This window comes from Balaenoptera musculus, chromosome 2 (genome assembly GCF_009873245.2).
Source record: "Balaenoptera musculus isolate JJ_BM4_2016_0621 chromosome 2, mBalMus1.pri.v3, whole genome shotgun sequence".
NCBI lineage: Eukaryota > Metazoa > Chordata > Mammalia > Artiodactyla > Balaenopteridae > Balaenoptera > Balaenoptera musculus.
The window spans coordinates 13,613,499-13,627,953 of NC_045786.1; the positions used below are offsets into that span (position 1 = coordinate 13,613,499).

Below are 14,455 nucleotides of genomic sequence, written 5' to 3' on the forward strand. Positions count from 1 at the left end.
GGTTGTACTGATGAATATGTTTGAGGCTTTCAGCTTTTAGTGGATACAAAATAGAATGATTGATAAAATCCTCCCTACTATTGGCTATTATTTACTGACTCTTAAGTGGCAGGTTGTATTTATGCCAATTTATCTGCTTCAGGGAACATTCTTGATAGCAGAACAAAGTGAATAAAAGTAGTTTGCTTTGCAAATGAATGCAAATGGGAGAGCCTTTCGGAAAGCCCTTTAACAGGGGCAGTGCACTTTGATTATGAGTGAAGCTGCCATTTGGACATGGTGAAAAGAGCACGCTTGAACCATTGATTGGGGGAGACAGTAAAAAGTCAGGAAGGGCCCCGTTAAGCTTGCGGTGAGGCAGGCGGATGTCAGCGTGGTTAGAGCACAGTGGGAGAATGACAGGGAGGATTAGTGTCAGGGAGAAGCTTTGCTGTAGCTGTGGAGATAGTCCCTGGGGTCACTCACCTCTGACTGTTGTCTGTGCTGATGGTCCTGTAATGCATACGGCCTGATGTGTGCCTGTTCATTATCGGAAACGGTGATTAGAAAAGGTATTTGTCTCAGAGGTTTCCTTCCTTCTTTCTTTTTTTCTTTCTTTTTAATTAAAGGAAAATAAGGTGGCTTCCTCCATCTCTCTGCTGACTCCTAGAGTCTTGTGTTATACCATTGTGGCTACTGCCTCTGGTAGGAAATAGTTTAGTGCTGTAACGTAAAATAATTGTAACGTGGTTATCTGTTATTTGATGATGGTTTCTTTTGCTTTGCTCAACTTTGGGTTTCACCAAGTGGTAATGCTGAATAAAATGCAGAGAATATGCTTGCTCTGAGAATTTTGGCTCTTGCAAAAAAAAAAATTTTTATAATCTTTAAGGTATTTTATTATTCAATTTAATAATTTGATCAACTTTTAGAAGCTATTTACCTTCTCAAAAAGGAAGTGTTGCTTTGCATGGACCCGGTGGTTTAAGTCTTGGCTGCAGGAGTTTCTAATTTCTGTTCTCAAGTTTTACAAAATGCTAGCACTTGATAAATTAACTTCTTGAAGATACATGATTTTTAGAATTAAATATCGTTACGTAGAATGAACAAAAAATATATCTTTGTCTCGGTTCTGATTCTGAATCAGTCCATTTACTTGTTCACATTTTCATTTACACTTATAAAGTTTTTTGCTTTTTTTAATCATTTTTCTTAAAAACTTCAAGACCTGTGGTAAAGCTCACATGAGGCATTTGTGAGCATTAGTGACACAATGCACTTCAAAACAACTGTCTTTCTTTTTTTAATGTCTTTAAGAGCCTGGGTTCACAGTATTTCTTCTTTATTATTTGGTGTACGTTGGAGCATTTAAAAGGCTGCGGGAGCTTTGCATTCTAATGTTAAATATGCAACTCAGACCTTCACCTAAACTAGTAGATACATTTTAACATTGTTATTTTTGCAGAAAGCATAATGCCAATACTTGGTTTCACAGGTTTATTAAATGTTTTAGCGAACATTCTCTGAATTATTTTTTTTTTCTTTAATGTTTTGCAGGCACCTGAATGGACAGAAGAGGACCTCAGCCAGCTGACAAGAAGTATGGTTAAGTTCCCAGGAGGAACCCCAGGTCGATGGGAAAAGATTGCCCACGAATTGGGTCGATCGGTGACAGATGTGAGTTCACTCAGATTTGCATTGTATGGAGAGTGACAAACCAGAATAAGCCACCTATGTAGAAGGCAGACATAGATGCAACCAACATTATCTTTGGAGAAAGCCTACAGTCTTTTTAAGGACCTGGAAGTGAACCGTTAACGAAAGAAGCAAGAAGCAGATGTCAGCCAGTCCCCTGGTCTACAATTAACAGCTGTGTGAGGCATTCTGGTGTTTAGAGACTTAAGCTACTGTAACCTAATCACCGAAAAACAATGCTAGTTTTTGTGTTTCAAGTGACCCCTTTAGCTGTGGGAAAAAAACAGTTTCTCTGATTAGAATTAGAGAAGTTACATTTCAGCTGGATCTTTCTAACACTGAAGTACAGATTGCTATAGGTAGTTGACAGGTGGTTTGCATTAATTAAATGAGCAATATTCCTACCATTCATTTTGACAAGTTGTTTAACCAAAAAATTTTTCTATGCATATAGCTTTATAATTATATATAATATACATTAAAAGTGTATAACTATAGATTTATATATATACTATGAACAATATATATTTAAATTATATATAATTATGTGACTAGTCATACCTACCATTTAAAAGACAGTGTTTACTGGGAAAGTTTTCGATTTAACACTTTAGAAATATAGGGCAGAGAATCTTATAAAAGCACCTACTAGAGCACCTGATATGTACTAAATATTCAGTAAATGTTTAATTGAAATGGAGGTCTTTATTTTCATCAATATGATCCTTATTTTCATAAATGATAGTAAATATTCTTTACTGAATTTACTTTAAAATAAATCCTATAGCTCTAAAATATCTAAGGATACTGAAAGCAAAGATTCAGATTTCTCATGTTCTCAATTGTATTAGTATACTTTGGGTCTTTTTTGATAATGAACAATTTAAAAACCCTGCAAAATAATTAGTAAGCACAACTACCAAAAAAATAACCTTTTAATTTAGAAACAATACGTATTACTGTCAATTTTTTTTCTTGGGGTTTTTTTTTTTTTTTTTTTCCGTTTCAGATAGAAGCTGCTTTGAGAATTTTAAATTATATATGAATGTTTTTACTACCATATGGTAGGACTTTTTAAAATCACATTTTAAAGACATAAAAATTTTTGTAAGATGTTTTACATTATTTTGACTTAAAAGTCAGTCTGATCATGTGGAAAGTTAGCCCTTGTATCTTATAACTTTTTTTGGCTATTTCATGATGAGACCAGTTATCTTAGGTTACTGGAGGAAAACCATAAGGATACCTTTTCCTCTGCTAAGAATGTTGCTGGGATGTGCATTTATCTTGTTGTAAGGTTGTTTGTAAAAAATAAGTTAATAATGCCTTATCAGTAAATATCTGACCAGGTTAAAGATGTTCCATGGTTACTGATGTTTTAAGTACTATGATCCTCTAAGTATATAATTACTGTTAATATAATGATTAACAAAAATTACTGAAATACTTTTTAGAAAGTTATAAAACAGGCATTGGCTTAAAAGGGCCTCAAAACTTTTAGTTCAGTTGGCTGATGAGAGAGAGAGAATAGTTCACTAATTTAGTGTCTCCGTTGAAGATAGCACTGCCTTTAACTTTTTTCTTTATAAATTTTATTTATTTATTTATTTATGGCTGCACTGAGTCTTCGTTTCAGGCTTTCTCTAGTTTGCAGCGAGCAGGGGCTACTCTTTGTTGCGGTGTGCAGGCTTCTCATTGCGGTGGCTTCTCTTGTTGCAGAGCACAAGAGCTCTAGAGCACAGGGCTCTAGGTGTGCAGGCTTCAGTAGCTGTGGCTTGCGGGCTCTAGGTGCGCAGGCTTCAGTAGTTGTGGTGCACGGGCTTAGTTGCTGTGCGGCATGTGAGATCTTCCCGGACCAGGGCTCGAACCCATGTCCCCTGCATTGGCAGGCGGATTCTCAACCACTGCGCCACCAGGGAAGCCCGAGAGATGAAAGTTTAAATGCTAATATACATGATGTAACCAACAGAGCCTTGGGATGGCTGTTTAGTATCATAGATCTAGAAAATCGACGTAACTTACAAGAGCAGTCTTAGTGCAGCCTTGGTGTAGGTAAAGGCATCTTTTCACACTTTTGCAAATTCATCCCATAGTTTTTTCTTCTTCTTCTTCTTCTTCTTCTTCTAGACTTACCCAAGGGAGACTGATTCCATGTAATAGATATTTTTTCCTTTTATCATGGAAGTAGCAAACATGACTTGTTGCGATTTTTTTTTTCCCCCTCCAAGTATTAGTTCTATTTTCATAATACCAAAAGTACCATGGAAATACTTAGTAAACCTAAAATTTTGGGCACCAAAAGTGCCCCTGTAACTTTTCTTCTATATCAGTATATACACATATATAGACTCACACTGTATTTTCATCCTGTGAGCATCATCTCCATAGCTAAACTGTACATTTCATTTCAGTAACACACACACAAACACAAACTGTAAAGCACTCTCTCTCTAAAAGAGAACAAGTGTCTGAAGACAAAACTCATTTTACCGAACACACAGTGAGTTACATTGAAGCAGCTGAGATGGGTTTGGCTAATACAGTTCCTTTAGTAGAATGTTAAGTGAAAGCTAACCACACTTTAGAAGATCACTTATACTTCTTTTTTGGCTATGATGTTAATTAGATTTGTTTTCATTAAGTGTTCGACTATGAAAAAAGAAACCAAGTTGAGTTTGCTGTTATTGGAACCTCTGCATACTGACCGGATCACCTGTACCAATTCTCCCCAGCTCTGCACATCTGTTCTTTGACCCGTTTTCCTTGCTAAATGTGTAGCTTCAGGCTGAGTTCTCTTTCCTTCGAGAAACAGTTGACCTTTTTGGGAGGGGTAAGAGTGTGCTGTGGTGGAATCTATATGTTCTTTATTTGGGTTGACAGATTACAGTGAAAAACCCATTTTGTTCCTCAATTAAGAAAGGAGTTTTCAGTGTATTAATTGTCGTAATTCACTAGTTACATTGCTAAATACTACTCTGGATAAATACAAGGAATGTTATTAGCTTTGTAAAAAAAAAAAATCAATGCAAAGTATATTTTAACTCAGATATACCTAAACTGTAAGACTTACTTTATTATAGATGAAATATTTTAAATGTTTATATATGCCTTTTAGCAAATAATTTTGGTAACCACAAAGGACACTCAAATTGTAAAAACAGGAAACAAAAACTGGCATGTAAAACCAACTTTAGTGTGATTATTAACTGCAGGTTTTCTAAATTAAGGTCAGGGAGCCTCACATTTCTTGCTTGTGCAGTAATATCATTCTCTTGCCTGTAAGGATGTAAACTGATTCTGCCTCTCTCCATAGTCACTAATCCCCTGCATCCTAGTTGTGATAACAGACTGATTGGAGATGTTCTGCCTGCTTGGAAAAGGCCCAGGTAGGTAGCAAAACAAAAGATAGGTGGATAGATTTAAACAGACTTTTGTAATTAGCTTAGTGCCACTGTGAGATGTGTAGTTAGATAAGCATTTCATATGCAGGTGAAAAGGAGGGAGAATAATAAAATTCCCAGTTTTATTTTATATAGCCACAACTAGAGAGGAGATAGAGGAGATACCTGTTGGGGGAATATTTATATGTTATTATGGCAGTTGTTTCAAAAAATGTAAGCAGATTATTCAATAGAAAATAAACTTTTGTCAGTGAACTAAATATATAGTATATATAATGCTGAAAGGCATATGTTAACATTTAAAATACTTCATCTATAATAAAGTAGGTGTTACAGTTTAGGTATATCTCAGTTAAAATAGACTTTGCATTAATTTTTTAACAAAGCTAATAACATTCCTTGTGTTTATCCGGAGTAGAATTTAGCAATTTAACTCGTATATATTTTGGCAAATGAATTATTGCTGTTACTCTTAGAGTCAGACTGTCCTACACAGGTTGCAAAGGTGCGTCGGGCTTCCTGCCATAGCCGTTCTCCTGACCAGCCTGATCGCTGCTCCTCTCGCTCCCTCACCTACTCAACCCCACGACCTTCAAAGATATGTACGTTTTAAAAAGGAAGGGGTCCTTTGTACCATTCTTCTTGCTAGATGAGTCACTAAAATCTAATAATCAGTTTTCAATCTGATATTAATAGATGATAATAATTTAATGTGTTATCAAATCTCTCTCTCACGCACACACACTTTGTTGTATGTCTTTCCAGACTTTAGTCTTCTTATGTAGGCATATGACTACATAATTTTAACAGTATTAATCTGTATCCTGCCCTTTTCACTTTGCTATGAGCTTCTTTCTGCGACAGCAAAGATCCACATCATTTTTCTAAACACCTATACAATACTCCATGTTGTCTGGATATAATTAAGGAGCACCCGAGTGATTGACTGTCACTTAAATTGCTTCCCTTTTTTTCTTCATTCATCTTTCCATTTATATCTGTTACCTTAGCTTGTATGCCTAGGAGTAGAGATGCTTGATTCAAGACTATGGATGTTTTTAGAACCTTTGGTGACTCTAAAATTGGCCTCCAGAGAGGTTATAATATTATACAATGCCCCTGGTGGTAATGAGAGGACACTTCCTCATAGTCTCATAAACACAGAACGTTTGTTTTTCATCATTGCTCATCAAGTAAGTGAAAAGTGGTACGGCACTGATTTTTATAACTTGCCTCCTTACTTACTGGTCTTATTTCGAATAGAGTTTGTGTTAATTTGAGGATAGACAGGCCTACCATTTTTTGTTGTTGTTCTTTTGGCTGTGTTGGGTCTTTGTTGCAGTGCGCAGGCTTCTCCGTGAGGTGGCTTCTCTTGTTGCAGAGCGTGGGCTCTAGGTGCACAGGCTTCAGTGGTTGTGGCTCACAGGCTCTAGAGCACAGGCTCAGTAGTTGCAGCGCATGGGCTTAGCTGCTCCGTGGCATGTGGGATCTTCCCGGACCAGGGATCGAACCTGTGTCCCCTGCAATGGCAAGCATATTCTTAACCACTGCGCCACCAGGGAAGTCCGACAGTCCTACCTTCTGCAAATAATACTTTGCCATTTTCTTTATATCTTTTGTTATCTTATTTGAGTGTATTAGCTAACAATTCCAGAGAAATGTTATATTACAGTAATAGTGATTCATGTAGACTTTTTGCTCAACATTTTAATAAGAAAACCTAATGTTTGGTCATTAATTTTAATATTAGTCATTGATATGAGAAATCCATTATTATGCTAGGGAAATTTTCTTCACTTTAATTTTTCCAGTTCTAATTTATTACAGTTGTGTTCAGGAATAGATGTGAAATTTTAACAGTGGTTTCTTCAACATCCTTTGACATGATCATATGACCTAATAAGGATGAATATATTACCAAGGTCCCCCTTTGTATTTCTAAGATAAAGTTTACTTGGTCATATAATATTATTCTTTCAATAAACAGCTGGATTTGATTTGTTAATTTATTTAGGATTCTTGCATTTATATATCTTAAAGTAAAAATATTCTAGAATTCTTGGTGTTTTGTTAATTGGATATCTTTAGGTAGGGTTATACCAGCCTTCTAGAATTAGTTCATTATACCTGCCTTCTAACATCTAGAGCAGCGGTCCCCAACCTTTTTGGCACCAGGGACCCGTTTCGTGGAAGACAGTTTTTCCACACATGGGGCGGGGGGGGGGGATGGTTCAGGCGGTAATGTGAGCGATGGGGGGCGGCAGATGAAGTGAGATGCTTCACTCACTCGCCCGCTGCTCACCTCCTGCTGTGCAGCCCGGTTCCTAATCAGGGGTTGGGGACCCCTGATCTAGAGAGTCAAGAAAATATTGAATTCATAAAACAAAGAAAAAAGTGTGCTATGGAAAAAAATCAGAACAAAGCTAAGTATCCAAATAAATGAAGTAGAATGGTTGAAAATTATCATCTGGAAAATCTCCTAGAGAGCAGAACAAAAAGACAAGAAATACAGGGAATCAGTCCAAAAGGTCAAAATCTGATTAAAAGGAGTTCCAGTTAGACAAAGAAAACAGACATGAGAGCATTTTTGAATGAATGATACAATGAAGTTTTCCAGGATGCAGAAACACCTGAGACCAACAACGCATGAACACTGAGACTACACAGAAGATCTTTAAAGCTCCTAGGGAGAAGAAACCTCCAAAGTAAGGCAGGTCAGAGTGACAGCAGATTGCTTAGCAGCACTAGATTCCAGGAGACAAGAGAACACTGGCCTCACAGTTCAAGGGGGAATGGTTCTGAATCTAGAACAGACCAACCAGCTATGATGGTAAATACGTGGGGCGAGGACTCATTCTTAAGACAGTTTCCCGAGAGTGCACTCCAGCAAATGAGGGATAAGTCACCAAAGAGGAAGACATAGAATCCTCGGAATAGTGGACTGAGCCCAGTGAATGGAAATCCTGAGACCCCACAGCGATACAGCAGGCGAAGAGCGCAGAAAGTCCACGCTGGAGCAGGAGAACAAAAGACTGAGAGAGCAACCACGTGAACAAAAGGCAACTAGAAACTCCACCAACGGAAAACCATACAAAAAAGGCATAGTCCAAATTTAAGTTCAGCCATACCTCAGGTTCAGTTCCAGACCACCGAAATAAAGCAAATATCACAATAAAGCGACCCACATGAATTTTTTGGTTTCCCAATGCATATAAAAGTTATGTTTACACTATATTGTAGTCTGTTAAGTGTGCAATAGCATTATGTCCAAAAAATATACCTACCTTAATTAAAGATAGTTTATTGCTTAAAAAAAATGCTAACCATTATCTGAGCCTTCAGTGAGTCATAATCTTTTTGCAGTAGTAACATCAAAGATCACAGATCGCTGTGACAAATATAATAATAATGAAAAAGTTTGACATTTTGTGAGAATTACCAAAATGTGACGCAGAGACACAAAACGAGCAGATGCTACTGGGAGAATGGTGCCCACAGACTTTCTCAACAGAGTTGCCACAGACCTTCAACTTACAGAAACCACAATCTGCCTGTGCAGTAAAAAGTGGAACGATAGAAACAGCAAGGGAATTTGATACTGAGAACATTCTCCTTTAAGTGACACAAGAAGTGCGATCACAGTGCGGTACTTATCTCTACAGTGAGTAATGTTTACCATATCACAGTTATGTAAGATCTTACGTAATGGCTTTTCATATTTTAAACATTTTATATACTTTCAGATGGTTTTTCAATTTTTAAAATCAACAAATTGTGGAAGACTATGGCAAGTTGTCCATTAAAATATGTTATCCCCTTTTCTAGTAATAGAGAAGGCAGGCACATATTTGCCCACAAACACTGCACTTCCAAGCCCTCCAAGCTCTGCTATGGCTAGGTTACTGATTTCTTCTCAGAGGAACACAATTGAAGTAATGTGTGTCCCTAGGAGCTCTTGCTCACTTTTCCCTTCCACTGAACTGGAATACCAGTTTGCCTGCAGCTCAGCTGCGACCATGCAGGCAAAGACAATTGCCCTAAAGAATGGCAGTGAAGCACAATGGAAAGAACACGAACATATGGAGTAAAATAAAAATTGTAAACAGTGACAAGCTCCATGAAGAAAAATAAAGCAGAGTAAGAGGTTAGAGACCTAACCTAGGGAGTGCAATTTCAAGTGGGATTCTGAGGAAAGTCCTCTCTAAGAGGTAACATTTGAGCAGAGACACAAAGCAACTGAGGGAGCGAGGTTGTCTGAGAAAGCATTCCAGGTGGAGGAAACAGCAGTTGCAAAGGCTTTGAGGCAAGAGCCTGCTTGGGGTGCACAGAGTCCAGCAAAGAGGTCAATATGGCTGACCAGGAGTGAGCAGGGGGGATTAGAGAAGATGAGGCCAAGAGATAGTGGAGGACCAGACCACCTAGGACCTCCTTGGTTAAGGTAAAGATTTTGGATTTTACTCTGAGTGAGACAGGAAAGCACCAGAAGATTTTGAGCAAAGGAGTGCAAGATCTAAAAGGGTCATTCTGACTTCTCTGTGGAGAAGATGCTGTGGCAGGGCAAGTGTGGGAGCAGGAAGCAGGCCAAGTAAGAGGCTATTTCAGTTGTCCCTGCAAAAGACAGCGGTGGTTTGGACCAGGGCTTATTGGTAGAGGTGGGAAAAAGAGGCTGAATTCAGGATATAATATACCAAAAGCCTGTTAGTTAATTATGTGTACTTGTAAGCATCAGAAGAACTGTGAACATACAGATGGCCAACAGGCACATGAAAAGACCTCAGTATCACTAATTATTAGAGAAATGCAAATCAAAACTACAGTGAGGTATCACCTCACACTGGTCAGAATGGCCATCATTAAAAACTCTACAAATAATAAATGCTGGAGAGAGTGTGGAGAAAAGGGAACCCTCCTACACTGCTGGTGGGAATGTAAATTGGTGCAGCCACTATGGAGAACAGTATGGAGGTTCCTTAAAAAACTAAAAATAGAGCTACCATACGATCCAGCAATCCCACTCCTGGGCATATATCCAGAACAGACAAAAACTCTAATTCGAAAAGATACATGCACCCCAGTGTTCATAGCAGCACTGTTCACAATAGCCAAGACATGGAAGCAACCTAAGTGTCCACTGACAGATGAATAGATAAAGATGTGGTATATGAACACAATGGAATATTACCAGCCATGAAAAAGAATGAAATAATGCCATTTGGAGCAACATGGATGAACCTAAAGATTATCATACTAGTGGAGTAAGTCAGAGAAAGACAAATATATCGTATGTCACTTATATGTGGAATCTTAAAAAATTGTATAAATGAAGTTATTTACAAAACAGAAATAGACTCACAGACATAGATAACAAACTCATGGTTACCAAAGGAAATGGTAGGGGGGAGATAAATTAGGAGCTTGGGATTAACATATACACACTACTATATATAAAATAAACAACAAGGACCTACTGTATAGCACAGAGAACTATATTCAATATCCTGTAATAACCTATAATGGAAAAGAATCTGAAAAAAATGTGTGTGTGTGTAACCAGGTCACTTTGCTGTACACCCGAAACCAACACAACATTGTAAATTTATTATACTTCAATTTTTTTTAAATGGTTTAAAAAAACAATGCTCAGAAAAAATATTTTAAAATTTCAAAAAAAGACTGTGAACAGAAATGCATGCTTCTGGGTATAGGGTACATGGCTTTTCATCAGAAGCCCTTGTTGTAAACTGATTTTTTTTTTTTAAGCTGTGTGCATGTATTACGTTGGTTTTTAAAACTACTTTTAAAAATGTAAAGAAAAAATATTTTATATCTTTCCATGTCAGTATATATAAGCCTACCTCATTCTTCTTAATTTTTTTTTTATTATAAGAGCTTTATTGGTTTACAGAAATAGAAAAAAAATCCTAAAATTTGTATGGAACCACAACGGACCCCAAATAGCCAGAACAATCTTGAGAGAGAACAAAGCTTGGAGGCATCACATGTCCTATTTTCAAAATATGTTATAAAGCTATGGTAATCAAAACAGTAAGGTACTTGACAGCTGACACCTAGGCCGGGAGGGCAGTAGGAACATTCAGCCTCTACTGAAACACTTGCCAGACCATCCCCTCACCGAAAACAGCTTTACTAGTGGAATTCTAGAGCCATCTATTAATATTTTTGTCCGTCTGTATTCCCCCATCAAAGGGCCTTGAGGGCTAATTTGAATGTTCTAGCAAAGTAATAACAACTACTTGCAGACCCTTTCCAGAGAATGTCCTCCTTTTATCTGGTTCAGTTGTCTTCTTCCACAGAGGACACAGCTTAAGGAGGGGCAAACAGAATAGTGGAGAGAGAGGAACAAGATATCCACCCAGCCTGTTTATACATCAGTAGGGTGACAGGTATCACCAACAGATCTCTGTGACACACACTGGGGAAATCAAAGTACAAAGGGCTTGAATCTTTACTAAATTCACCTAGTTGGTGATTGGCAGTAACTCAGGTAAAGCAGTACAGAATTGGCCTTCATGAGAGGTGAGGCCAGACTCCCAAACTGTCAATACACAAGCCTGTTTTGGATTGCTCTTTCCTTACTTTAGCCAAAATTGATTTAGAAGTAAAAAACTTTTAAAGCAATAAACAATGATTCTCTTTCTTATAAGCACAGTCCTAATTAATTGGAAATCTGTTGAATGAGTATGCAAAGGAATAACCACATTGGAAGCTCCTTGAGGTAGATAAGACTAGATCTTACACATACACCACTGTTCTCAGTACAGTGATATGCTAAGTCAATACTTAATATATATATTAAGTATTAATATATATTATACTTAATAAATCTTTTAATTCACCTAAATTGAAAGATAGTTCATTAATAATATCACATCTAGGGAATTCCCTGGCGGTCCAGTGGTTAGAACTCCATGCTCTCACTGCAGAGGGCCCAGGTTCAATCCCTGGTTGGGGAAATAAGATTCCACATGCCATGTGGTGCAGCCAAAAAAATAATAATACTAAAATAATGTCACATCTAGTGAATCACAGAATATTTGATGTAAAAAGAAATCATTAATGCAATCTTTTGTTTTATGGATAAAGAAGTAAAGTGGAAAGAGAACAGAATTTAAAAGAAAACGTGGCTTTGGTGTCCTATGCTACCATTTATGGGCTGTGTGATTTTGTAGGTCCCCATATCACTCTGAGCTTCAGTTTCTTCACCTGTGATATGAATTTCACGGGGTAGCTGGCAGGTGAAATGTGATAGCATCATGAAAATACTTTGTTATTATGAACCATTACACAATTGTAAATCACTATAATAATCACTTATTACAGATGTGAGTTCTAGAAAGGGACAAAAGTTCAAGGCCACAGAGCTAGTTAATGGCAGCCTGGGACTAGAACCCAGATTGTTTGACTCTTATTTAAGCCACACTGTCCTCTTAGTTCAGCAAAGACTTGATTTTTACACCCTAACCCTGTGTGTAGGACAGCACTATTCTTTGTCAGCCATGCCTAGATCAAATATCATCTTCAAAGTGAAATATCTTGGTTTTCTGAGGTTCTGGGCCAAAGGAGGATAAATTTGAGAGCAAGGTATTTCATGCCCCAAGACACTGGCCAGTCCATGGGGCTGTAACTCCAGAGAGCTCCAAAAACAGTTGCTTTCCTTTGAATATTTGAACCACAGAAATATTCAGCATCTCGTTAAGCTCTAACTGAACACTTGTTCATCTTCCTCAGTGACTCAATCAAGCAAAGCATACTTGCAGATTGCATGAAAATTTTTCTATATATATCTCCCATTTACCATTTTTATATGTTTTCTCCTGGATCTTATTTAGTGTCCTATATTACTAATATATTGAGTTTGTAATTTGTACTCACTCATCAGAACCCTGTATCTTACCAAGAGGATAGTATCCACTTTAAAGTCTAGATCTAATTTACTAGTTACAATGATATTCACTTTGAATACCATGGATGTTTTATTCATGAAGGAACTGGTTTCTCACAGTATAATCTATGGTGTGGGGATAGCATTGTACTTTATGGTGAGATTTATTTTATTACCCTGAATTATTTGCTTAACTCTGTCTTATGTATAGCTTAGAGATGCAGCAAGTCAATAGATGGTGACCCTTGAGCAGATGCTAATGTGTTAATGCAATGTAGAATTGCTTCCTTGTGCTAAAAATTTGGGTAACCCATTTAAAAAAGAGGAAAGTGGGTGAATGTATGTTGGCTTGTTGCAATATCTTGCTGATAGACTAAAAATATCTGTAAAACTACACTACTACTGTCTGTTGGCATAAGTATTTTCTCCCAGTAATGGCCATCTACATTACTTATAGAGGTGATCAGGAAGTTAATGGAAGGCCCTCTTTTTCAATGATTAAGATGTACACTATTATTATTTCTTGTATTTTCTATCCAGACAGAGGATCCAGAGAAAAATTTAAAGACATTGGAGAAATAATAAGAATGAACAGCACTGCTCTCTACCAGCTGGAAACATTTTTCAGGTGGTTTATTTAATGTTCAGGTAACAGAGTGCCATTTTTATTTGAAAACTACAGTAGCTCCTGGTTATAATGAGTGCTAGATTCAGCAGAAAGTTGGCCAAAATTTAATACAGCTGAATGAAAATACAGTTGATCCCTGAACAACATGACAATTAGGGGCACCAGTCCCCTGCACAGTTGAAAATCCACATATAACTTTACAGTCAGCCCTGTGTATCATAGTTCTGCCTCCTCAGATCCAACCAACGGTGGATCGTGTAGTAGTTTAGTACATATTTATTGAAAAAAAAAAAACACGTAAGTGGATCTGCTCAGTTCAAACCTATGTTACTTGAGGCCCAACTGTAATGAACTTCACAGTTACATAATTTTTATTATTAGAATACTTAAAATATCATTAAGTCAGCCAGAATTTGAAAAATATGACTTGAGGTTATCACTAATAGCCAACATTTATTTTCTGAGTTATCTGAGGATGCCAGGAATATGAGTATACACTTTATATAGCTCAGAAAAATGGAAAACTCTTCTGTATGTTGAGTAGAAATGTGCCACTATGTAACTATCCACTGATCCTAACTGTACCCTATGGAATATAGTTTTCATTTTGTTAATTAATTTTCTGTTACTTTCATCAGTGTTCTCACTGGAAGGAATGAAACCTATTTTAGGTTTTTTTCATTCACTCCACCCTAACCTATATATCCCAGATTTGATCATAGAGCCCCCGTTTCATAAGAATTTTAAAGATAGCTTTAGGCATAACTACATTAAGAAGAAGGATTATAAAGTATTTTCTGCTTGGAATCAGAACATGATGAAACAAATTTCCCTACAATTCTACAATCC

General features: G+C 37.1%; 1 protein-coding gene across 1 annotated transcript in view; it reads left to right on the top strand.

The window, feature by feature from the left end:
* Positions 1 to 14,455, top strand: part of DNAJC1 (DnaJ heat shock protein family (Hsp40) member C1) — a 196,804-nt gene that overhangs the window by 165,616 nt on the left and 16,733 nt on the right. The window contains exon 9 of the mRNA XM_036842228.1: positions 1,537 to 1,656. Coding sequence (XP_036698123.1) covers positions 1,537 to 1,656 — 120 coding nt within the window. The remainder of the gene's footprint in view (positions 1 to 1,536; positions 1,657 to 14,455) is intronic.